Source organism: Denticeps clupeoides, chromosome 2 (assembly GCF_900700375.1).
Source record: "Denticeps clupeoides chromosome 2, fDenClu1.1, whole genome shotgun sequence".
NCBI lineage: Eukaryota > Metazoa > Chordata > Actinopteri > Clupeiformes > Denticipitidae > Denticeps > Denticeps clupeoides.
Window position 1 is genome coordinate 38,705,312 of NC_041708.1, and position 24,202 is coordinate 38,729,513.

General features: G+C 47.1%; 2 protein-coding genes across 8 annotated transcripts; both read right to left on the minus strand.

The window, feature by feature from the left end:
• Positions 1-80: 80 nt before the first annotated feature.
• On the minus strand, positions 81-13,347 carry LOC114773834 (adhesion G-protein coupled receptor G2-like). 7 transcript variants are annotated; one of them, XM_028966005.1, is made up of 30 exons: positions 13,116-13,341; positions 12,896-13,021; positions 12,754-12,826; positions 11,956-12,044; positions 10,852-11,439; positions 10,710-10,748; positions 10,473-10,607; positions 10,246-10,296; positions 9,204-9,268; positions 9,100-9,131; positions 8,968-9,013; positions 7,596-7,630; positions 7,397-7,515; positions 7,215-7,317; positions 6,971-7,057; positions 6,506-6,813; positions 6,229-6,421; positions 5,980-6,136; positions 5,721-5,900; positions 5,527-5,646; positions 5,404-5,449; positions 5,210-5,316; positions 5,030-5,136; positions 4,622-4,893; positions 4,453-4,540; positions 4,069-4,352; positions 3,898-3,999; positions 2,221-2,370; positions 2,065-2,140; positions 81-1,267 (listed from the first exon to the last, which is right to left on the minus strand). In XM_028966005.1, the coding sequence occupies exons 3-30, from the start codon at positions 12,789-12,791 to the stop codon at positions 1,201-1,203; spliced, it is 3,684 nt and encodes a 1,227-aa protein (XP_028821838.1). In that variant the 5' UTR covers positions 12,792-12,826; positions 12,896-13,021; positions 13,116-13,341; the 3' UTR covers positions 81-1,200. The 7 variants fall into 7 exon arrangements, with proteins under 7 accessions (XP_028821838.1, XP_028821848.1, XP_028821867.1 ...); XM_028966015.1 differs by having other exon boundaries at positions 81-1,125; positions 1,205-1,267; positions 12,754-13,021; XM_028966034.1 differs by having other exon boundaries at positions 6,049-6,136; positions 12,754-13,021; positions 13,116-13,347.
• A 2,144-nt stretch (positions 13,348-15,491) lies between these two features.
• Positions 15,492-22,757, minus strand: ptchd1 (patched domain containing 1). The gene is made up of 3 exons (XM_028968312.1): positions 22,151-22,757; positions 20,474-21,140; positions 15,492-18,290 (listed from the first exon to the last, which is right to left on the minus strand). Exons 1-3 carry the CDS (start codon positions 22,499-22,501, stop codon positions 16,633-16,635), a joined length of 2,676 nt encoding a protein of 891 aa, XP_028824145.1. The 5' UTR covers positions 22,502-22,757; the 3' UTR covers positions 15,492-16,632.
• Between the last annotated feature and the right edge of the window lie 1,445 nt (positions 22,758-24,202).

The following is a 24,202-nucleotide window of genomic DNA, read 5'->3' on the forward strand; positions in this document are numbered from 1 at the left end:
AATAAACCATACAAACCCCACTTACTACCACCGTCTCCCTGAGCAGGACACCCTGAGTGTCTCCAGGGGGGGGGACTGTCTCTGTAATTACTGACTGTAAGTTGCTCTGGATAAGGACGACTGGTAAATGCTGTAAATAAAACCAGAAAGGTATTTTATTGTGTTGCCAACTGGCCCCAAAATTCAAATATATCATACATTTAACAATAATCAAATACAATTTCTAAATATTTTTGTATCACACTCCTCAATAATCATCACATGCTCATGTGCCTTCTCTGTCAATCTCACATGCTCACACACACATTACATTTACATTTTACGCCGTTTGGCAGACGCCCTGATCCAGAGCGACTTACAACGTGCTTCCATGTCACCATGGATGAAGTGATCAGTTCTGGTTCACTAGGACCCCCAACTATGAATACAATCATTTGAATCACTCCGTTGTAGTTTTTCCTTCTATAAGTCAGACTGTGAGAAAGTTATATGTTAGTCTAAGAGGAAGGTCTTCAGCTGCTGTGCAAGGTGCAGTGTGAGGTATTATAAGGGCCCCGAGGTGGGATGGTGCTGCCCCATGTTTATCTTTGTAGTCCAGCATCAGTATTTTGGGGTGGTGTGTTAGGTAGACCTGCTAGTTGTGAGAATAATAAGGACTTAACCAGTATGTGGGTTGACAGATAGGGGCGGATCCGTGTGACACTGTACAGAAGGAATATACATGAGTGGGAAAGATTGGTGATGCATGTTGTGTAGGAGACTAGACACATTACTGAACCTTGAAAAAAGATCCTGTCTTTTAAATCCCATTCTCTGTCTCTCCAAACAGCAGCTTAGATATAAATGAAAATTTTTTTTAAGTCATTTATGAGAAATGAATAATAATTTATGAGAAATGAATCACCCCTCGCTGCTACATTTTAAAAGAATGTTTACATACATTAATAACCATCAACTGTATTAGATCATATTGTTGATTGAAAAGCCAAGGAGCTTTTGGCTAATGTTGGCCATAGGGATCTGTGTTGAAGACCAGGTGAGCAATTCCAGCAGTTAATAACATGCCATCTTGAATCCTTCTTCATCTCCCACTCCTGTTAACTGAGTGTCTCAGTAATATCATATCTGCAGTGGTGAGAACCACCATAAGCAATGTTACAAAAAACTAATGCAAAGAGCAGAGGACAATGAGCAGTTGACCTACCAATCAACCAGTTCTGGATCAGAATGCCCATTATTGTACCCCATTCTGCAAGGTCTGAAACAACTTAAAAATAAAAATAAACAGTAATATTTAATTATTTTCATATCTTAGTTTCCTTCAAAGGTGCAGACATAAAGCCAATGTCTTGTGGATTATTATTCTAACATGATATTATTTTATTATTCCTAAACAAACAGCAATATTCACATAAAACACATTAGTTTACCACAGGTAAGAGCGTACGGTCATAAACTGTGACTGTGAGTGCAGGTACTCATATTCCTGACATGCTTGTCCAACATTACTGGCCATCATTTTCACCTGAAACCAGACTTTGAATACTGTTTCAGTAGTAGGGTGACCAGATATCATGTTTGGCCAGGTTTGTGGAATTGTCAATTTTTTGGAGCTATTCAACATTTGTCACATCATGGGTGTCCCACACAGCTATTCACTTCCACCCGCGCTAGTGGATCGGTTTCCCGCCCTCTCACCATAGTCAAAGTATCACTAACACATCCCATCCCATCCCCAAGGTTGTGTAAGTGATATTTTTACTAGACACCAAAGCCTTTTTTTCAGAAGCTGGTCACCCTAATTTCAGACATAAGGGGAAGTGATGGCCTAGCAGTTAATCACCAATTCTCAAGGTACCACTGAGGTCCCTGAGAGCAAGGTACCGTCCCCACACACTGCTCCCTGGGTGCCTTGTCTATCACATCACAAATAATCACTTTCACAAAGTTTCTTCATTATAAACCAGATACTCTGGAAATTAACAGGATTAACCAGTTTTCCAACAACAGAACTGCAGGACACACGGCAGGAGGATTCTTCATGATGACTGTGGGTTAGCAGACCTGCACCGGCTGCTGATGTCATTAAGGACCACATCTCCACTCGGGTCTGACAGAGAAACACTCAAGGAGCCTTCATCTTAGACACAAAACACACAAAAAGTTGTCACTGTACACGAACATGACCAGTAACATTTACACTACAGGTGTGTTACCAACCGACAGTGCTGCCCAGCTCTGGGGTGTAAACACTCCCTAACGAGTGTCTGGACTGGTCCAAGGTCAGCGTGGAGATGGACGAGTGGAGGGATGGAGCTGTTGTCCAAGATGTTACTGATTTTACACCGTGGGCTGCTGTTTTGCACCATGCTATATAAGAGTCACAATGTTTTAGTTGTTTCATTTGAGTGTCTGTGTGAATTAGTTTGATGGTGAACATGTCCATGTGTATATGTTTATGGGTGTATAAGTGTGAGTTTGATTGTGAACATGGCCATGTGTTTACGGATGTAGAGTATAAGTGTGAGTTTGACAGTGAACATGGCCATGTGTGTTTACGGATGTAGAGAATAAGTGTGAGTTTGATGGTGAACATGGCCGTGTGTGTGATTATGGATGTATAAGTGTGAGTTTGATTGTGAACATGGCCATGTGTTTACGGATGTAGAGTATAAGTGTGAGTTTGACAGTGAACATGGCCGTGTGTGTTTACGGATGTACAGTATAAGTGTGAGCTTGATAGTGAACATGGCCGTGTGTGTGATTATGGATGTATAAGTGTGAGTTTGACAGTGAACATGGCCGTGTGTGTTTACAGATGTACAGTATAAGTGTGAGTTTGATAGTGAACATGGCCATGTGTGTTTACGGATGTACAGTATAAGTGTGAGTTTGATAGTGAACATGGTTGTGTGTGTTTACGGATGTACAGTATAAGTGTGAGTTTGATAGTGAACATGGCCGCGTGTGTTTACGGATGTATAAGTGTGAGTTTGACAGTGAACATGGCCGTGTGTGTTTACAGATGTACAGTATAAGTGTGAGTTTGATAGTGAACATGGCCATGTGTGTTTACGGATGTATAAGTGTGAGTTTGACAGTGAACATGGCCGTGTGTGTTTACAGATGTACAGTATAAGTGTGAGTTTGATAGTGAACATGGCCATGTGTGTTTACGGATGTACAGTATAAGTGTGAGTTTGATAGTGAACATGGCCATGTGTGTTTACGGATGTACAGTATAAGTGTGAGTTTGATAGTGAACATGGTTGTGTGTGTTTACGGATGTACAGTATAAGTGTGAGTTTGATAGTGAACATGGCCGCGTGTGTTTACGGATGTATAAGTGTGAGTTTGACAGTGAACATGGCCGTGTGTGTTTACAGATGTACAGTATAAGTGTGAGTTTGATAGTGAACATGGCCATGTGTGTTTACGGATGTATAAGTGTGAGTTTGACAGTGAACATGGCCGTGTGTGTTTACAGATGTACAGTATAAGTGTGAGTTTGATAGTGAACATGGCCATGTGTGTTTACGGATGTACAGTATAAGTGTGAGTTTGATAGTGAACATGGTTGTGTGTGTTTACGGATGTAGAGTATAAGTGTGAGTTTGACAGTGAACATGGCCGTGTGTGTTTACGGTTGTACAGTATAAGTGTGAGTTTAACCCATCACCCTGAGTGAGCAGTGGGCACCATGACAGGCGCCCGGGGAGCAGTGTGTGGGGACGGTGCTTTGCTCAGTGGCACCTCAGTGGCACCTTGGCAGATTGGGATTCGAACCGGCAACCTTCTGATTACGGGGCCGCTTCCTTAACCACTAGGCCACCACTGCCCCTAAGTGTGAGTGTGAGTTTGATAGTGAACATGAATAGTGAACATTGTGTTTGTAACCTGAGTTCTCAGCCAGTCGCAATCGGCCACAGCAGAGATACGTTCTCCACTGGCGCCGAACGTTCTCCTTCAGAGCACAGTGGAACACAAAAACGAAAAATCCTGAAAATGAGGGAGAAAGTCTTTAACTGTAAGCTCAGCACGTTGGTGCAGCAGAAATCCGGCGTTCACCTTGCAGAGAGTTGAAGATGGTGAAGAGGTAGGTGAAGGCCAGGCTGACTTGGCGCCCGGGGAAGAAGGCGAAGCCCCAGGTGAGGCCCAGCAGGAAGGAGAGCCCAGCAACGCTGCGGAGATTCTGCATGCCGCTGCGCTGCTTGTTGTTGTGGGGGTTCTGCCGCTTGATGCGCTGCAGCTGCACCAGGACGATGAGGAATATGGCCAAGTTCAGCAGAAATATGATGCAGAAGTACGCCACCACACTGGTGTAGAAGGCTACTTCATTTTTAAACCAGCAACTAAAAGAAAAAGCGTTTGATTCATTTCTCTCGGCCATGCAGTAGCTTCATTTTTTATTTTAGAACACAGACTGATCACTACAGACAGTAAGCAGCTTACAAATCATCTTTGGACCCATTACTAGCCACAAGGCCATAGCTGTCCTTGTTCACTGTGAGCGTGATGATGACCACAACAAGCGGGATGCCTGAAAGACACAATCGCTTGACAATGAACATCAGGTGGAGCAGATTATCTTCTCAACCCAGCAGTGACCTCAAAAGCTCACCCCAGCCCATGAGGGAGAACTTGAGCATGTATCGAGACACGTAGCTGTTGAAGACCTTGATGATGGCCAGGTACATGTGGAGGGCCTCCAGGCCCATCCAGCTGAACGAGGCCAGCAGGAAATAATGCAGGAAGGCGGCAGTGGTGATGCAGAGGCCTGGCGTCTCATGGTAGAGCGCCAACCAGGCATCCATCAAGAAAACGATGTTGAGCAGAAACAGAGAAAGGCACAACTGGATCAGGATCTTAGAGGGAATGTCCCTGCGGATTTTCCTGGAAACATATACGCTGGTTAATGAATCGCTGTTTAAAATGGTCTTCATGAAATGATAACAGAGCTCTGATGAAGGTTCCATCTTGGCTGTTAGACCAGCCTCATAAAGTGGAAGGCTGTTGTCATGTGACTTACTCAAATGCTACATAAGACAGGATGGTGACTGAAAGGAAGATGGCAGAGATTCCACAGCCAACGTACGTGATGTAGGTGAGTATAATATTTTCTGGAGTGTTGAGATCCTGTGACAAGGAGAAGCAATCGTTTGGAGACTTTTATTTCAAGATGGCGCAAGGGTGGCGTGTGGATTCGTACCAGAAGCACAGCGAAGCTGGTGAGGTGGTTGCAGGTACAGATGGAAATGTTGTCAGAACTGTTGTTACTCAGTGAACAGCCAGTCTGGTTCCAGCCACCTGAGCCATCTGTCCAAAAAAAAAAACAAGGAACAGTTCATGTGACAGAAAATCTTCAGAGACTTGAACTTGGTGTGAAAAATGAAGAGCATGTACTGTTTTTGCTGAAGTCCCAGAACATGCAGAAGACATTATTCTGCCCCTAGGAGCACAGAGTGAGGTCAGTGGTTGGACAGACATTTTGAAAACTTTATTGAAATAATTCATAATGCAACCCACTCGAGGTTTAGTGTTCCTCAGGATGATATTCACATTGTCCTTCAGTCCACTGATAGACACATTTGTCACACTTGTCCCCAAAATCGGACTATTAAGACTCAAGCTTTTAGTGCTATTGTCCTGTGAAAAAGCACAAAGTGTTATTGTCCTGTGGAGAACAAGAAAGCTGAGGGAAATGAGCTTGTTGCTGATACCTGAAAGAAGGTCGGCTTATCAAAGAAGGTGACCTGGACTCTGGATATCCACTGAAGTTCGGTAGAGAGACCACTGGTAAGGGAGGCGGGCAGTATGATCATGGCCTGGTCAGAGGGCTCCAGCCAGTTCTGGTTGGTTGAGCTCATCTGGCCCAAATCCCTGATGGAGGCGTTGAAGGCCTGCAAGAGGGATGTTTTAAAGTATCTTATTAATACGCTTCCCTCTCACGCGTTAGTGCTTTGCCTCATACACGTCTACCTGCTGTCCTGGATCCCTGGAGATGACAAAAGACCCTCCAGAAAAATTTGCCCCTTCAGATTTACTCACGCTGAGGAGCAGTGAGTCCGTTGAGATCGTTGCACTCTGGTCCTGTACGACCAACCTCTCTGCCAAATCATCCACTACTTTGATCAGCCTGGAAAACATTTGTATTCTTCTATAAGTATCTGCATGAATTGTTCATTTGAAGTTCAAGATTCTTTTTTTTTATTCATAGTTATGCCTCACTTGTTAGCGGAGGAGGCCACAGCATCTGCTGAAGCACTCAGAAGGTTGTTGACAACCGACAATACGTCCTTTGCGACATTTAAACTGAGTTCTGAGGTGACCAGTTTCTCCAGAATATTCACCACGTCCTCCACCACATGTGAATTTAAGGTGGAACTGGAACTGGTCTTGCCTAAGAGGTTGTTGACCAACACTTGAAGACAGAAAACAGGAAAAATTCCAGTTAGCACCGAGTTCACCTCCAGGCTTTGACTGATAGGTGGTGATATGTTGGTACCTGTAGTTGTGGAGATGTTGGGTGTTACAGCTGATGATGATTCTGAGGGCCCTGGCGATGCAGTCTGGTTTACGGTCAGGCTACTGCCGTAGGACATTTCTGGGACTGTGTTCCGTCTTTCGATGATCTCTGTCTCGGTTTGTTTTGTGCTTTGTTGTGTAGTGAAGGGTGGTTCAGTAATTTGGTTATCTGTTGATGACGTTGAGATTGCTGAAGTTGATGATGTGTTTTGTGTCAAGTTGCATGTGATGAGGGGTGTGGTTAGGATGAAATGAAGCTCCTCGCATTGGAATGCCATATCTTCATTACTGGTCAGAAATTAGCAGGACAATCGTCATTTACTCATCCTTCTTACTAAACGTTTGAGCATCATGCTTTCTGCGTCCTTGGTGTGAGGACCATCTCTACCAACACGTTACATAAATGAATACACATCAACACACATTTTGCAGGAGACACACTCACCATTTGTTTTGTGTCAAGTTGCATGTGATGAGGGGTGTGGTTAGGATGAAATGAAGCTCCACGCATTGGAATGCCATATCTTCATTACTGGTCAGAAATTAGCAGGACAATCGTCATTTACTCATCCTTCTTACTAAACGTCTGAGCATCATGCTTCCTGCGTCCTTGGTGTGAGGACCATCTCTACCAACACGTTACATAAATGAATACACATCAACACACATTTTGCAGGAGACACACTCACCATTTGCTACAACAGCTGCCTTGAGGTCCACAGATCTGGTAAAATCTGAGATCAGAGAAAGTCCAGCAAAACCCAGCACCTGTCTGACAGGAGTTCCCACAAACTGCCGGCGTGTAGTTATGAGAATAATGAACATTAAAGATGAGAAATTCCAGTTGCTCTACAAACACACGCACACTAACCCATTTTTGCAGTGTTGCTGATGTGACCAATGTTCAGCAGTAGTGACGTCATGACCTGACTGACTACACCCATGTCCACTTGTGCGTTTAGCTTCAGCACCACCATGCAGCTGTGCAGACTGGTGCACAAAAGAACAGTCAGGACACACACTTCACATAAAAGTGCATGCACTGTTCTACACAGACGACACACACTTACCACTGGTTATTACCGTCACATTCGACATAAGCTGCCTGAAAGTTCCAAAAAGACGTTAATGATGCCGCTTAAACACTAAAACAGTCAAATAAGGAGCCTGAACTCCACGAACAGAACCGCAGCACAGAGACGTCCAGCCTCATGCTAAACACTTTTAATGACGTCCTGTCCTTGTCCATTTCAAATTATCAGGGGTCTAATTTCTTCAGCTTCGCATAGAACTCGTACTAAAAGTGTACGTGTGATAAAAAGACGAAAATGACGTACGCCAAGAAAATGTGCGATTTATGAAACTGTGCGATTTATGAAAACATGCTTTATAAACCGCATGTATCTGCTTTCTAAACTCTGCTCGGGTGAAGAAGGAAGTGGTCACAGTAGCTAAAAGAAAAGCAGTGAGTGCAGCAAGCAGGACGGTGCCGAAATAAAAGAAATGGTGATTATAAAAAAGAATTGCAGCGCATCTAAAGAACGTGTCTTCTAGCAAAGGCGGTACATTTTATGAGCGACTTACAACGTGCTTCCATGTTACAATCAATGAAGTGATCAATTCTGGTTCACTAGGACCCCCAACTATGAATACAATCTTTTTATTCACTCTGTTCTAGTTTCTATACATAATTCAGACAATAAGAAGGTTACAAGTTCATCTAAATATTGGTCTTGAGCTGCTGTTTGAAAACACTCAGTGGTTACACGCCTCTGGTATAACCGCATTTTAGCATCACACACTCCTCAACGCTTATTTGAATTATGTACTTGACTTATATATTCACTATTATCAATATGTGACTAAATGCTGAGTGCAAAATTATATATAAGGTGTATTACTCACTAGCAAAAGGAATGATTATATATGTACTAATATACGTATACAATGGCACATATGTGCACATATTTACACAAACTCTACAACGTATGCATAGGAAGAGGCATCAGGTGACCAGGACCAGTTTATCTGTCCTGCTGGGAGGTCAGACAACTGCAGTATAATCCGTTCTGCTTCTGGTTAGAAATAAATACCATTCTGCAGTGTGTGATGAATTTATCGTTGTCTATTTTTCTGTATTCCTCACTTAACTGAAATCATAGAGAAAGTAAAGTATTTAGATTTTGCACACTAGCATATAACTTTTGATTGTGATTATATTATGTTGACAAAATAGTGTTAAATTATATTTAATACATTTTTGGATGGATGTATTATTTGTTACAGAAAACTTCATTTCTGTGTGATTTCTGATTTAAAAATTAAGAAACTGCAATAACACAAACAGCACAAATACAAGAAGACAGTCACATTCCACACAAGACAGCGACATACTGTACACATGTACACATACACATGAGACACACAAGAATCCAAAATGACCTGAAAGTTATTCCATGCTTGACTTGTGTTGCTTGTACACGCGTTTCTGTAGGAACACACATGAGTGGAATGTGACTGGTGGTGTAGTGTTTTTGAGCTGTGTGTGTGTGTGTGTGTGTGTGTGTTACATACTGAACATCACAGTACGAACTCATATTGCAGATCTGGAAATCAGAAAGAGAAAAGGTAAATGGAAAACAATAATTCATATACACACGCACACAGAAAATACATACCATGTTCTGAATATCTGTGATAGTTGTGTTGGGATTTGTGATGTTCAAAAACACAGCATATGTACCTAAAAGAGAGTGAAGGCTTGATGATTGCTTGAATCCAGAAGTCTTGTGGGGCTGGTCACTAATGTCACATTCAGTGATTGTTGTAATTGTCACATGTGATACACAGCAGCACAGCACACGGTGCACACAGTGAAATTTGTCCTCTGTATTTAACCCATCACCCAGTGAGCAGTGGGCACCATGACAGGCGCCTGGGGAGCAGTGTGTGGGGATGGTGCTTTGCTCAGTGGCACCTCAGTGGCACCATGGCGGATCAGGATTCGAACCGGCAACCTCCTGATTACAGGGGCACTTCCTTAACCGCTAGGCCGCCACTGGCCCAACAGGCCACCACTGCCCACATGTTACGAGAAAATTGCATCCGTCTCATGTAAACTCCAGCGAAACTTATTGTTGTGGTTTCAAGCTGTGGGGTTCGTGTTTCTGTGTTTTCCTGTGGAATTGTGGGTGGGAATTTCATTTCGGTTCCACATTACCTGTGCCGTAAGGGTCAAATTAATGGCCTCGGTGGAGCATTCTCCATGTTATCGGTTGTATGTATGTGTATTTAAGTAATAAATGGCTGAAATGATTGTGTTATTTATTAGGCTTCACATGATAGGTGGTATTTTCTACAGATATGTTAAATGTTTAACGTATGTAATGTACCCATCATACGATCTGCCATTTCCCTGTGCGTATTAATGTCACTGTTAGGCTGATCTGTAAATAGTTGTGTTATTAACAATTTAATAATTAGTAATGGGAGGGGGGAATATAATTGAGTCACTGTTTGAATTCACGATATGGTTGGTTTCGTGTTATTTTGTTGGCTGCTGAGTCGGCACTTTCATCTTTTAGAGCCGGTTATATGGCCAAATATTTTGTATTATTAGGCAAACTGCGTACAGGGTTTCAACATGCTGTGACATTGCTGTGTTGAGAATAGGGAGAGAAGAATGGAGGCTGGTTTCAGGCGAGGTGTTGGGCAACTCACTGTGATGGTCATTGTCCTCTTTAGCACGTTTCACCCGAGTCCGGCCTGTAACTTCAGTCAGACAGAGAGAGAAGCAGACATGCATCTACAGATCAGAAAGCCTCCACCCCAGCGTTCTACAGACCTCCTGGTTTCAGTACTACTGATCATGCAGACGCCGTTTCGGGGTTAACAGTCGGGAAAAAGAAGGTTAATATGGACGTTCTTAAGAACGTGGCCGTTCTTACTCTGCTTGGATGAAGATGGTCCAGTTGGTGTGAAAGGGGTGGTCAGAGTGGCTGCAGTGGCCTCGATGGGTGTGGCTGGTGGTTCTTTAGGGGTCGGGCCAGTCTGAAAGGGGGGCGTGGCTGAGCTTGCCACTTCTTAAAAAGGAAAATGCTGATTATCCCTCACTCTCACCCGACCGACGCAGAATGCACACAGATGGTCATGCATATACCCGAGGACCGCTGCAGGTCACTCACCTGGCACCGCCATGGCAACTCTGCCCCCTGTGGTCTGTGCTGAAGGAGAACAAGCGCATGTAAAAATGTTTATATCGTTTTTCATAAAAGCCGACTTTCTTTCTGCTCGTCTGTCGCCATCCTGGATGCCGGAGCTACTCACCGCAGTGCAGAGCTTCATCGTGGGCCCTCGCACGTGGGACCGTGATTCCCCAGAGGCGCGAGTCCCAGCCCACCACTGTGCCATCTTCACAGGAGTGGTGGTCCTGCACGTCGGCCCACATGCGGAAGAGGTAGAGCTCCACCCTCCCCTGACTGGATCCCGGTGTGGCGTCCTGCGGCCGACAGCCGAGCAGCAGCTGGCCCGACGGGGGAATGGCGTGTGCGACGACCATGCGCTCGTACGTGCCGGGGTCCCCGCCCACTTCCAGACGGAAGCGGTCGTGCCGGGAGTCCCGCTGCAGGCAGATCTGATGCCAGCGCTGGGGGGACAGGCGCACTGGGAAGCGGTGCTTGACCCCCAGGAGCCAGACGTAGAGGAACTCGGGGTCCCCTTGCAAGGCCAGGTCATGCCGTGGGGTGTGTGGAGAGTTATAGGTGAACGCCGTCCATTCCCCCTCGGCCACCACATTCACGTCCACACAAACGGTCATTTGGAACAGCACCGGGATGCTCCAATGGTCCTGCAGGGTCCAGAAGTCACCGCAACCATTCAGGACAGCCTTCGAGTCCTGCATGAAATATGCGGTGGCTGTAGAGAGGTGACAGGACAGCAAAAATCGAATTAACGCTGCACTTATCCTATCCAAGGCGCCATTTTTATGGGGCGCCGATGGCCTAGCGGGGAAGGAAGCGACCCCATAAACGGAAGGCTGTGGGTTCGAATCCTGAACCGCCCAGGTGCCACTGAGGTAATGTCCCCACACACTGCCTGTCATGGTGCCCACTGCTCATCAGGGGTGCCATCTGCTTCCACCTGCTCCAGTGTATGTACGCTCTTCACGGGTAAGTGAGTCATGTGATTGTGGTGTGACGGTGACATTATGATCCCTGTTTCTGTTTGATGCCATTTTTAAGTGATATCAGTCCCTGCAAACACCACCTATCTGCCCGACATGTGGTTATTGGTCAGAGATTAACATTAAGACTGATTTCTATGTGACTAATTCGTTCTTATTGTCATTTAAGAATAAAACATTTTCTCAGTTTCTGTAAATGTATCTGTGTGAAGATCTCCACAAAACTCATTAAGCAAAACTCATGTTACCTGGAGATCCCAGAACCCAGAGCCAAAGCAGACAGGGAGCATGGAACCAAAACCCAGAGGCTCCTCCAGGCACATCCAGACGTATCATCCTGAAAAAAGTTGAGAAACAGAGACGGTTCTGATACTGCGGGAAATTCTGAGAAGAAGAGGAGGAATGTGTGGCCCCTGGGCAGCGTGTGTGTGTGTGTATGTGAGGAGAAGGTATTAAATGAACATTTTTGTATGGAGTATTGTACTGAGAAATGTGATATTTGAAGTTCTTAAAACTTTTCATACAATTTGCATTACCAACCACCAACAGAACAGGAACAGATACAGAAATAAACCTCCCGCGGTTCATTATTCATGAATTCTATAATATGAATACAGACAGAAAGTAACAATTGAAGAATGTCCACAGCCGAGAGAATCAGAATCAGAAGAGATGAAGAATATGAAGATAGTTTTTTTCTGTGGTGTAAGAAGCAGGTAAAGGGATTTCTGTCCCTGACCTGGAATGTTATTGACCATGGGAAGCAAACGCAGCAGAACATCCAGATGAGAGAAATGTCAAAGTAAACAGCAAGGTAAAAAAGAAATTTTAATTTTAAATTAATGTAACTTATTAAAACAGCCAAATTATATATTCTGGGATCGTAAAATCACTGACATTAAAAAGTTACTTGGATCACAGTCCCAGACTGTGGTTCTCATTTCAATTTCCTCTGGAGACAGAAAAAGGAATGTAGTCCCTTCATCCTCTCATCCTCTCTGTCAGGTGCTGTCTATAGAGTTATATAAAAAAAACAATGTTTTTACCTTCTGCTGACTAGTGAAGCAGCTTGGTGGTACTCCATTACGCTACTGCTCCATACCAGTTCCAGACTGGACACTGTGATAAAACACACAGATGGAGTTAATGTGACATTCCCATCAGCATCTGTAAGGTTCTTCACATCACCTCGTCCTCTGTTAGAAAGTGAAGATGGAAAAGAGACAAGTTTTCTTCTTCTGCTCTTCCATCTGAGGGCGGGAGGCAGCAGCTGCTGTGGTTCTTACTGGCCAGCGAAGCAGGATGCTGGAGTTCCTAGACAGAGTGAAGAGTGCCCATCACCATCTGCTTTGCATTCTTTCATAATCTGCCTTGTGAAAAAAAATCATATAGTCTTCTCTCATCTCACCGTGATAAATTCACAGCTGGGAGTCCACCTCCATTAAGCTGCTCATAGCTCCAGGGAAGTCAGGGAAAACGGGCAAGACTCGAGTACAACTGGAGAACCTGTCTCAAATGAGAAAAAAAGGGTCCCTCCTCTAACAGATCTACATTTTATCAGGTCATCTTTACCTTTACCAGACATCCTGTCCTGCTAGTCATACACTGTACGACTATTCTAAACCACATTTACTTTAGAAACCAGAGGAAAACAGAAGATGCAAGATACAGGATAGTCTCCACAGGGTTGCCAGATTGGGCGGTTTTGTATTTGATATTTTGGGGAAAAGATTTAAAATTTTAAAAGAGCAGTGCCACTGAGGTCCCGTCCCCTCACACTGCTTCCCGGGCGCCTGTCATGGTGCTTACTGCTCACCAAGGGGGATGGTTCGAGGAAGCCAATTCTCATTTAAATATGTAACGTTATGACAGTTGTTATAAATACATGACTTACAGGAGGGAGTTTAAATAATCCAGAATGAGGAAGCATGCGATCTGTCGGTTTATGTAGATCCTGTAGGCAAACATCTATTACAGCCATAATCTATATCTCTCAATAAGGTTCTGAGGCTACACTAACCTTACACTATTTTATATTAATCTACACTAAATATACATTAACACTGCTCTAACATTACACCACAAGTACACCAACGCTTCCCTATACAAACACCAGGCAAATGTAGACAGATTTAAACATTCTTAATTTGTTGCTAAATTTGAAGCAGGATGAGAGAAATAAACGTAAAGGTTTAAAACACTGGCTTTCATATCAGTGGTATTTCAACACACTGTTAAAATGTTTTATCTGCTCCTCATATGCTTGTCTGTCATAGGTTCCACTCCACAGACCTATAATTGGGGGCTGAATTCTCCCGCACCACTCCACTGCCGTCACAAGATGTTCCAACGGCTTCGAACGCAAGATAAAAAGCTTCCTGTTTAGAGAACGCTTATAGTAGCTGGATAAGAGTGTCTTCCAAATGTGGTAAATGTAAAATGTAAATGCTTTTAAGCTTTGCTCGGATTGACTGAGGAGGTGGGGGGCAGAAGACCTAGGTTCAAATCCCACTTACTACCATTGTGTCCCTGAGCAGGACACTTAACCCTGAGTGTCTCCAGGTGGGGACTGTCCCTGTAAAATCTGATTGTAAGTCGCTCTGGATAAGGGTGTTTGGTAAATGCTGTGAATGTAAGCCACCCAGCCCCTTTACAGGACATAATCACATTATGGTATCTGGTAAAGCACCAGATTCATATCTGATTGAAGTTACATGTGCGGTACAGAATATGAAGTAAAATGGACCACCTTCTACACTGATCTTGTACATCTAATCATTACAAACTCGAATTAGTGTTCTGTGATTATGTCTGAACAGGCCACTGTTCTTGTTCCTCTTGTTCCACACTGTTTGATGGACAGGGGGTGAAACCTCCTCATATTCACTTACGCTCTTGTGTTTCCATGACGATGGCGTGACTGTTCCCCGGCAGCTTGAGGGAGAACGTCTCCGCCCACAGCTACTGTTCCACTCGGACGCAGTGCACCACCATGACGCCATAGACTCGTGTTTGCATACCGACACACGCAGAGCTCACAACTTTCCCGCCACCATGGATTCCCAGAGGATTTTTGTAGGTTCTGAATCTGAAAGACGCATTCCGTTTCCCAGACACTGGGGGGTGCTGTGCAGCCATGTCATTAAAAAGGCCCCAGACCCCCACATCACGGTGCAGACCGTAAAAAATAAACACGTGCTACGCAAATATAAAGATTATTTGACTTTTTCAAAATATTTTTATTTTATTTTGAAATTTGTATAAACAAATACAAAACCAAAAATAGCTGTCAAACATGTTTGTAATTCAAATGTGTACATTTGCGTCTGTGTACATGTGTGTTTGTGTTGGTGTGTGTGCGGGTGTGTGTGTTCGTATGTCTGTGTGTTTCGTGTGTGTGCGTGTGTGTATGTGGCTGTGTGCGAAACTGTATTCGTGTGTCTGTGTGTGCGTGTGTGTTCGCGCGTGTGTGTCTGTGTGTTGGTGTGTGTGTGTCCGGTTGTGTGTGTTCGTGTGTCTGTGTGTTTCGCGTGTGTATATGTGGGTGTGTGCGAATGCGTGTGTGTGCATGTGTATGTGTGTTCGCGTGAGTGTGTCTGTGCATGTCTGTGTGTGTGCATGTCTATGCGCGTGTGGGAGTGTCTTTGTGTGTGTGTGTGTGCGTGTGTCTGTCTGTGTGCATGTCTGTGCGTGTGTGTGAGAGTCTGTGTGTGCATGTGTGTGTGGATGTGTGTGTGTTCGCGCGTGTGTGTCTGTGTGTGCGCGCGCGTTTGTGTGTGTGTGCGTGTGAGTGTCTGTGTGTGCGCGCGCGTTTGTGTGTGTGCGTGTGAGTGTCTGTGTGTGTGTGTGAGCGCGCGCGTGTGTGCACGTGTTTGTGTGTGTGTGTGTTTGTGTGCCTGTCTGAGTTTGACATCATTATAGGCTGTGAGCTGCACAGCTGAATGTGAATTGTGTTTGTGAGTAAAGCAGCAGGATGAACTCCGTGTGACGAGATGTGACCTCGTCACAGATTCAGTTTGTGAAGCTCTAACATGATTCATCAGACAGAAAATGAAGACCAGCAGCACAGAGGTCTGAATATCTTAAAGGGTCAAAATTCAAGTAAAGTCTCCCACAGAGGAGATGAGTGACACCCATTTAGGTCACCCCACCCTCGAAGCTGCACCCATGGCAATGCTGGAAAATTCTGGGCCACAGCTGACACTCCAGCATGAAGGAGGGGAGCAGGCCGCCGTTCTCCAGAGGAACACAGGAGAGGAGAAGCCCGGAGCAGCTGGTGAGGTCCACATCCTTCACTTCGCCTCAGCATCTGAGCCCAGAATGCTGGAGCTCAACTGAAACAGCTACGAAGATGGAGAAGGAGAAATGGAGATGGAGAGGGTGTGACATACAAACGGAGCTCCTTGATGGAAACAAATTTAAATATGAACAAACTGAGTTAAAATTGTGGCCATATGAATTGAATTGTATCCAAGACTAGTCACGTGTTGCCATGGAAGCACTGAACCTGAACTCACTCTCTCACACACACACAAACATGGGCACACACACACGAACACACACTCACAAACACGGGCATACGAACACACACACATACGCGCACACACACGCTGCCCTTAAAGGACGTCTATTACAGCAGGAAGGAACGGGGGGAGTGATGCTCTGGTGAAGATGTAACTCCTCCGCTGTACATTTGACCTCTTGCATAATCACTCTGCTACTCGTCTACAAACACCTGCTGAAGACTATCAGCCTTCTCCACCAGCTGAAGTTCCAGCACCATGGAAACCAAGCAGCGCTTCAGCACACCGCAGCACCAGCCCGAACTGGGCCCAGCTTCCAGCCTCCAGCATCTCCAGCGAGATGCACTGGCAGGTCCAGTCAGGCCTTTCTGAGACCATCTCTCATCCCATTTCCCATTCTCCTCAAACTGTAGTAATCTGGTCAACCACCCGTGTGCTGTCCACCATCTCCATGCACTCAATCTCCTCCTGGTTGTTGGCCCCGCCCTTTCTGTCCCTCCTCTTCTTCTTGGAAGGGGGCAGGAAGGTGAGGAGCACGGGCAGGATGGCCAGGCAGTGGAAGGCGGAGATGATGCAGGTGAGGAAGAGGCAGCGGAAGAGCGTGCGCGTCAGGTTGGATGGCACCGCGGCCAGCGGCAGCAGGGCGGCGCCGTAACACACGTAGCTCTGGAGCGCAGGAACGCCGTGGTGCTCCAACACCAGCTTCACCCAGCGGGTGCGCGTGTACTCCCGCCCGAGGGCGAAGGCCGACACGAGCGGGGCGCTGGAGTCCACGGCGTAGTTTACGCCGTAGATCAGGCACAGGACCGAGACGCAGTCCAGCTCCACCCTCAGGAGGGTCATGAAGCCCACCACCCCAAACTCCACCGAGGCCACGGTCACGGTCAGCCAGGCGTTGACCAAGGGGTCGGCCGCGAGGAAGGTGGAGAAGAAGAGGAGGAAGAGCGCGGCGATGCAGGAGTTCTTGAGCGGCGCGCCCACGGAGGAGGCGTAGCGGTCCATGTAGACGAAGGAGGGGTTGAAGATGATGAACTTGACCCGTGAGGTCAGTGACAGCTTGCGCAGCGTGTCCAGTAGAATGGACATCTCCTCTCGTTTGTTCTCCGTGGTCTTGGCGATGAGGAACATCCGCGAGGCCACGACCTCGTACTCGCCGTCGGCGCGCTTTCCGAAGATGATGTCGTCGGAGAAGTGCGTGAACCTCTCCTGCCGCAGGAAGCCGGAACGCAGGCGCTCGGTAAAGTTGTTGCGAGGCTGGCTGGTGCTCACGTTCAGCAGCCGCAAGTAGTTTATGTAGCTCTCGAACCACGAGATGCGCTCAAAACCTTTGGTGTACTCAAGCAGGTCCTCCTGGACGCTGGCGTTCCAGTACTCGATGGATTCGTAGATGTAGAAGCCGATGACCGGGCTGTAGCTGCTGAAGTATCGCTGCTGTGCTCGCGTGTAGGAGATGGTGCTGGTCTCTGTGGCCACCACGTTGCTGAGGTCCGAGCCCTCGCTCACCTGCAGGTAGCCCATGAGGGCGAAGGAGACGTAGACCAGGTAGAAGAGCACCACGAAAGGCTTGACGTAGGTGTTGGTGATCCAGTCGCAGTAGTAGCGTTTCATGAAGGCCACCAGCAGGTGGCTCTCGTATGAGTTAAGGTCCCCAGGCTCGGATGAGGCCGTCTCTTCATTGTACTGCGTGTACATGAGGAAGCGATACCAGGCTGGCTTCTGCTGGAGCATGTCCGGTTTGGGCACGCGCCGGCAGAAGAGACTGTGGCGGTAGTTGTTCTCCAGGTAGCCGGCGAAGACCAGGTTGGATCCGTAGAAGGTGAGGATGTAGAGGTAGTTGAAGAGAACAGATAGGCAGGCGTTGCGACAGAAGAGCCGAACGGCTTCGATGTTGGTGAATGGACTGGCGCCGATGCCAAATGTGACCAGATGGAGTGCGGTGCTGGCTGTGAAGGGAAGCATGCAGTCGGAGAAGACGGCCGCCACGCGTTCTTTCACGTGTTGGTCCTCTCGCGTCCTTCGCCATGAAGACAGCATCTCAAATGTCCCGAACAGACCGTGACCTGGAGACAGCAAGAGAGAGAAAGAGGTGCATAAATCTTCCTTCTACCTGACATGAAAGAAATGGCTGCTGGAAATAGACAGGATGGAGATAATTCAGTTAAGGGGGCTACACAACGACAAAGGAGACCAATTTCCTCCCTCGTTCCTCCTAATTTAATATAATAGCTTTAATGAGCGCACAGCAGCGTTCTGCTCGGTATTTAGCAATGGAAGGAGAAGAGACCCCTGCCCTCACCTGCTTCAATTCGCTCGCCGCTCAGCCACCAGTCATGTAAAATTGATCTAATGGGCTGAAAGCTTCTGGTGCTTCCCTGGGACCCATGGGCGATGGACAGATGCAGTTAACTGGGTCAGGCTACTTTTAGAGGTCATCAGAAGAAAACCAGAACGCACTGCAGAGAGATGGAGCTACGAGCTAGAGCCCTAGTCATCAGGGGTTATGATTACGGTTGTAGGAACATCTATCTCCCCCTGTTCCTTCTTGATTCCAGTCTCCTGGCTTTTTCCCGCCTTTCCTGCCTGATAGAAGCAGATGGCCCTCATCTGCAGGGGTTGTGACTCATCAGGCACGAGGGAGGATCACACCAGCCAGCGTCCACACCTCCCACACCACAGTTTCCATTCATTTACTGAAATCTCGAAATATTTCTCACACTGGTCTGGACATCATTCGACATTCACTGCATTTAATGCTTCGTTAGGATGCCACACCCTTCAACACACCACAGCAAGGTCAAAGGGCACCTGAGTACAGAGCTAGAGGTGTGTGCAGTCATAAACATCCCCAGGATTTGCATGAATAAATAGATAAAGCCAGACAGAAGCACAACTTTTAATAAATACCATGTGAGGTTGCAGGTTTAAATCATCCAGAACGAGGAAGTAGCGCGTGCGTGATACGTCTGCGGTTATGTTGTACCGTGGTGGCCTAGCGGTTAAGGAAGCGGCCCCGTAATCAGAAGGTGGCCGGTTCAAATCCCGATCCGCTGAGGTGCCACTGCTCACTCAGGGTGATGGGTTAAAAGCAGAGGACACATTTCACTGTGTGCACCGTGTGCTGTGCTGCTGTGTATCACATGTGACAATCACTTCACTTTATTATTTTATTTACCTTTTACCTATGTGTTATCCGGTCAGCAGTGACAGGGACTGCTGTAGACACTCAGGGTTAAGTGTCTTGCCCAGGGACACGATGGTAGTAATTGGGGTTTGAACCTGTGTCTTCTGGTTACCAGGCCACTGGTTACCACTAATGATGGTTCCAGAAATGTAAGGATTAGAACCCTCTGTTGCATTGTGCTCCTCGTTGTTTAATATCAAAGTTTAATGTGAAATTGTTTCCATGGAGACCTAGTGAGGTGACATAATGGAGAGCATTTAAAAAAACGACAGAAATCATTTCACAACGTAAAACCTGGGGACGCTGGACCTCCCAACACATGCCCCCGCCTACAGGATAATTACTGCATTTCAGTCACTAACAAGGTATTTAAAGTGCGGCTTCGATGCTGGTAGGGGTTTCAGGAGGGGTCAGATTATTGGCCTACTGAATGGTTAACGGGGAAGAGAAGAATAGTGAGAAGGTGAGTGAAGAAAAAAAGTTTGGTCTGAGCTCTATTCAGCAGTGACAGTACCAGCATAAAGATTGGACTCTGGATCAATCGAAGAAGGTCCAGAATTACCCTGTTCCATCACGTCTAGCTCCTGCTGGCGCCATGATCTGGGGCTGCTGCAGTGGGTTCAGGTCGACTACCTGAATCTACCGAATTCTTTCAGGATTCATTTTTACAAAGTGAGCAACCTCCACAGAGTCCAGACCTTCACCCCACTGAGAATCTGTGAGATGTGCTGGAGAAGAACTCACACAGTTGTACGGTTGTCCCATCATCTCTACAGGGTCTTGGCAGATTAATTCTGATATTGCAGCAATGAGCTGAACACTGACTGTAAATTTGATGATCAGATAATTATTTACATCTAAACATCATCGTCATCACAAGCCCATTAACAGCCTGATGTCTTGTTCCAGATAAGACCCACGGCGCTGGTCGGCATTCGTCATTTAACCCCAGGTCATGTCCCATAAACACAACCTCATGCACTTTCCGTTCTGGATCCATTTTACCATGACGGACAGAGAAGATGACCCACATCAGCCCACCACTGCAGATGAAGCCCTCACCTAGCGTGACAAATGGGATGCCAAGATAGGTGGAGTTGTACTTGCTGCCGGTGAGGTTGAAGATGCCGGCTGAGGTGAGCGTGGCCAGACTGACGGTCACCAGCGCCAGGAGGCCGAGCCAGGGTTTGGTGCGGACACAGTCCCTCATGGAGCAGCAGAGCACGGCCAGCGACAGGCACACGGCCAGGCTGACCAGCAGGGGGCGTCTGGACACGCGGCTGGTCCGCTGGAAGTCGCGCTGCAGCGAGGACGACGTGAAGGGGAACAGGGCCAGCTCGGGGTGGGCGTGTCCGAACCTCTCCAGCTCCTGGCAGAACATCAGCTCCCAGCGTGCGGCCACCAGCTCGTTGAGGGGACTGACCACCTGCAGGTAGTAGGTGAGCTGCAGCGCCCTGGCCACACGCACCCCGTCCCTGCCGCCGGGCGAAGGCTGCACCCCGCCCAGCTGGTGGCCGATGTAGGCGTCGCGCCCGTCCCGCATGCGGGTGACGGGGTAGCGCAGGGTCGGCGTGGAGCGGTTGGAGGTGCGCGCCGCTTGCATCTCCTCCAGGGCGTGGATCATGTCGTCCACGATGCAGCTCTTGCTGTTGTCCAGCAGGCAGAGGTGGGTGAAGGTGTAGTTGAAGCCCCGCATGGGCACCCGCAGCTGGGTGATGACTCGGTGGAGCTGAAAGCAATTTTAAAAAGAAGATGCTCGTTACCAACTTCCATCTAGAACTGCGACAGGAACATCATGATAATGATGTTCTAAAAGCATCAAAAACACCCAGATACGTTGTTACTAAGCAACAGGGGGCAGCATCAGACTGACTGGCACATGGTGGAGCTCCTGACTCTTCAGTTCAGGAATTTAAACTCAGCTGACGTCTGCAGGCATCTACAGAAGGTCCGGGACTCAGATAGTCCTTCTTCTGTTCCTCCATAAAACCACAGGCAACAGGCTGGAGAATAACCCGGTCATACTGTGAGGTGTGTGTGTCTACAACTCATACAAAATGCAGCAGCACGACTGATCAACCTTCCCAAGTTCTCCACACCACCCCTCTGCTACGTTCCCTCCACTGGCTCCCAGTAGCTGCACACATCAGGTTCAAAATACTGATGCTGGCCTACAAAGCCAAACATGGAGTAGCACCATCCTACCTCACAGCCCTTATTACACCCCGCACTGCACCTCGTATACTCCGAGCCTCCAGTACTGCTCGCCTGGTCCCTCATTCAAGGTAAAAGGAAAACATTCATCTAGACTCTTCTCCGTCTTGGCCCCTCGGTGGTGGAATGAACTTCCAGCTCAGTCACTGAGCACCTTCACACGGCAGCTCAAGACCTTCCTCTTTAGAGAAGATTTAGATGAACTTGTAACCTTCTTTTTGTCTGACTTCTGTATAGAAACTAGAACAGAGTGAATAAAAAGATTGTATTCATAGTTGGGGGTCCTGGTGAACCAGAACTGGTCACTTTATCCATGGTGACATGGAAGCACGTTGTAAGTCGCTCTGGATAAGGGTGTCTGGTAAATACCGTAAATGTAAATATGTAAATGAGAATGTGAATGTAAATATATATATACATAAATGTGAATGTAATGTAACTATGTAGATGTAAATATGTAAACATAGATATGTAAATGTATGTAAATGTAATGTAAATATGTATATGTAAAAGTGTGTCCGTCACCTTCAGGACCAGCTCGGCGTGGTTCGGGTCCAGGACGCTGCCCCGGCGCGCCGTCACGATGAGCCGGCCGTAGCGTCCCGGGGTCTGCAGGTCGGAGTACAGGGCGTGTCTGGACCTGTTGACGGGGAACAGGCTGTCCACCAGGCTGCCCTCGATCCTGGCCAGGCTGTGCTTGGGGGCGAGAAGATGCTCCACGTCCTCCTCCACGCGGTAGCGGCTAAAACTGGCGCCCAGCAGGACAGACAGCAGCACCGGGCCGGAGGCGAAGAAGACCGGGTGGTTCGCCACGAAGCGACCCAGGCGGTGGAAAGACGTCCGGAGTCCCTCGTGCAGGACCTGCCGCAGCATCATGGGCTGAACCCGAACCCGAACCACCCGGATCTTCGTGGTCCAGCCCCGCCACGCCACGCCACGCCCCGCCGCGGCGTCACAGATCCCCGCGAAAGATGCGCGCGAGTGGGAGAGGAGAAGAGATGTGGAGGGCGGGGGGTGTGGCTAAGTTCTGACCCACGCTGAGATGATGCTGCGCTGCTTGGCCGTTGCCATGGTAACCATAACCCGGTTTTATCACTCTGCGACGCAGATAAGCTTCAGTTCCCATGGTTACTGCATTCAGGACTTCTTCACTGAGAGAGAAACGAATGCCTCAGGTGTGTGTGTGTGTGTGTGTGTGTGTGTGTGTGCCCAGCTGATCTCCCCTCACCTGCATGGAGCTTGAAACTGGGAGAGGGAGAAGGGGCGGAGCTGGAAACACCATCCTCTCCCTCAGGCTGCGAAAGAGACTCTGCAGATCTCTGGGTGTGTCACTGAGCTGCAGTGTGTGTGTGTGTGTGTGTGTGTGTGTGTGTGTGTGTGTGTGTGTGTAAAATGACTGCATAGCAGTAAATGCAAGTTTGAAGTTGTTTGATCAGACATTTTTCTTAAAATATTGTGACTGTTGCTATGAATCCAGGACGGTTGATGTCCCACGTTCCGGTTGATGACGTTCTACAGCCTGTCCTGGTCTGAGAAGAAGAAACCTGGTCCTACACGTAACATTTAAACAACGTTACATACTGACGTAAAGTGCACGTGTGCAACACAGACAAACTAAATAATAAATGTGCAAAGTAAAATAGTGCAAATACTGCTGTGCAAAATGGATCGGTGCATCAATAGATAATATTACAGGTAGATAATATTACAATATAACAGCGGTAGTGTGTGTGTGTGTGTGTGTGTGTGTCAGTCCAGAGTGGAAAGTCCCTGGTCTGTTGGATGAAGCTGTTCCAGAGTCTGGCAGTGAGGGCCCAACTGGATGGTAGGAGGGTGAAGAGTGCATGTGAGGGGTGTGTAGATTCCTTCACAATGCTGGTGGTTTTCCTGATGCAGTGTGTGTGGTAAATGTCCGTTATGGAGGGAAGAGAGACTCTTCCTGATCTTCTGAGCTGTCCTGTACGGTTTTGTGGTTTAATACAGTGCAGTTCCCAAACCAGACAGTGATGCTGCTGGTCAGAATGTCTCTCTATAGAAGGTGGTGAGGTTGGAGCTGTGCATCGCTGCACAGTCAGCAGGGTGAACAGCACTGGACTGAGCACACAGCCCTGAGGAGCTCCAGTGCTCAGTGTGGTGGTGCTGGAGAGGCTGAGATCCAGTTGCAGAGGGAAGTGTTCAGACCCAGCAGGCTCAGCTTCTCGACCAGGTTCTGAGGAACGATGGTGTTGAATGCTGAACTGAAGTCTATGAACAACATTCATGTGTCTTCAAATGGTTCATGTTCAGCCTCTTGAAAGTTTTCATCATGATGGGTGTAAGTACAATGGGACGGTAGTCATTGAGACACCACACTGAAGACTGAGAGATTGATGCCCTGTGACAACAGAAGTTTATTTTAAATCTTGTGGCCACCAGTCGACTTCTTGGCAGGATACGAGTATAAATTAAACAGCAGTCATCACATCAGCGTTCCCTTCTTCTTTACTGCCATCGTCATTTATTTAAAAGCCTGAGGGCCTGCCTCATGGCGTCTGCAAATCTGATTGGCCCTGCCTTGCCACTTGTGAGTTTTTGATT

Bases quoted from the DNA above. Each gene is read 5' to 3' on its own strand.
- LOC114773834 (XM_028966005.1), bottom strand. From the start codon at position 12,791: ATGGAGTACCACCAAGCTGCTTCACTAGTCAGCAGAAG. The intron at 7,318-7,396 runs GTTAGTGTGCGT...ACACGCCGGCAG, and splicing joins CAGCAACACTGCAAAAATGG to TTTGTGGGAACTCCTGTCAG. The intron at 5,901-5,979 runs GTAGACGTGTAT...TCCCTCTTGCAG, and splicing joins CCAGGGATCCAGGACAGCAG to GCCTTCAACGCCTCCATCAG.
- ptchd1 (XM_028968312.1), bottom strand. From the start codon at position 22,501: ATGATGCTGCGGCAGGTCCTGCACGAGGGACTCCGGACGTCTTTCCAC. The intron at 21,141-22,150 runs GTGACGGACACA...AATTGCTTTCAG, and splicing joins ACGCCGAGCTGGTCCTGAAG to CTCCACCGAGTCATCACCCA. The intron at 18,291-20,473 runs GTGAGGGCTTCA...TGCTGTCTCCAG, and splicing joins CATCCCATTTGTCACGCTAG to GTCACGGTCTGTTCGGGACA.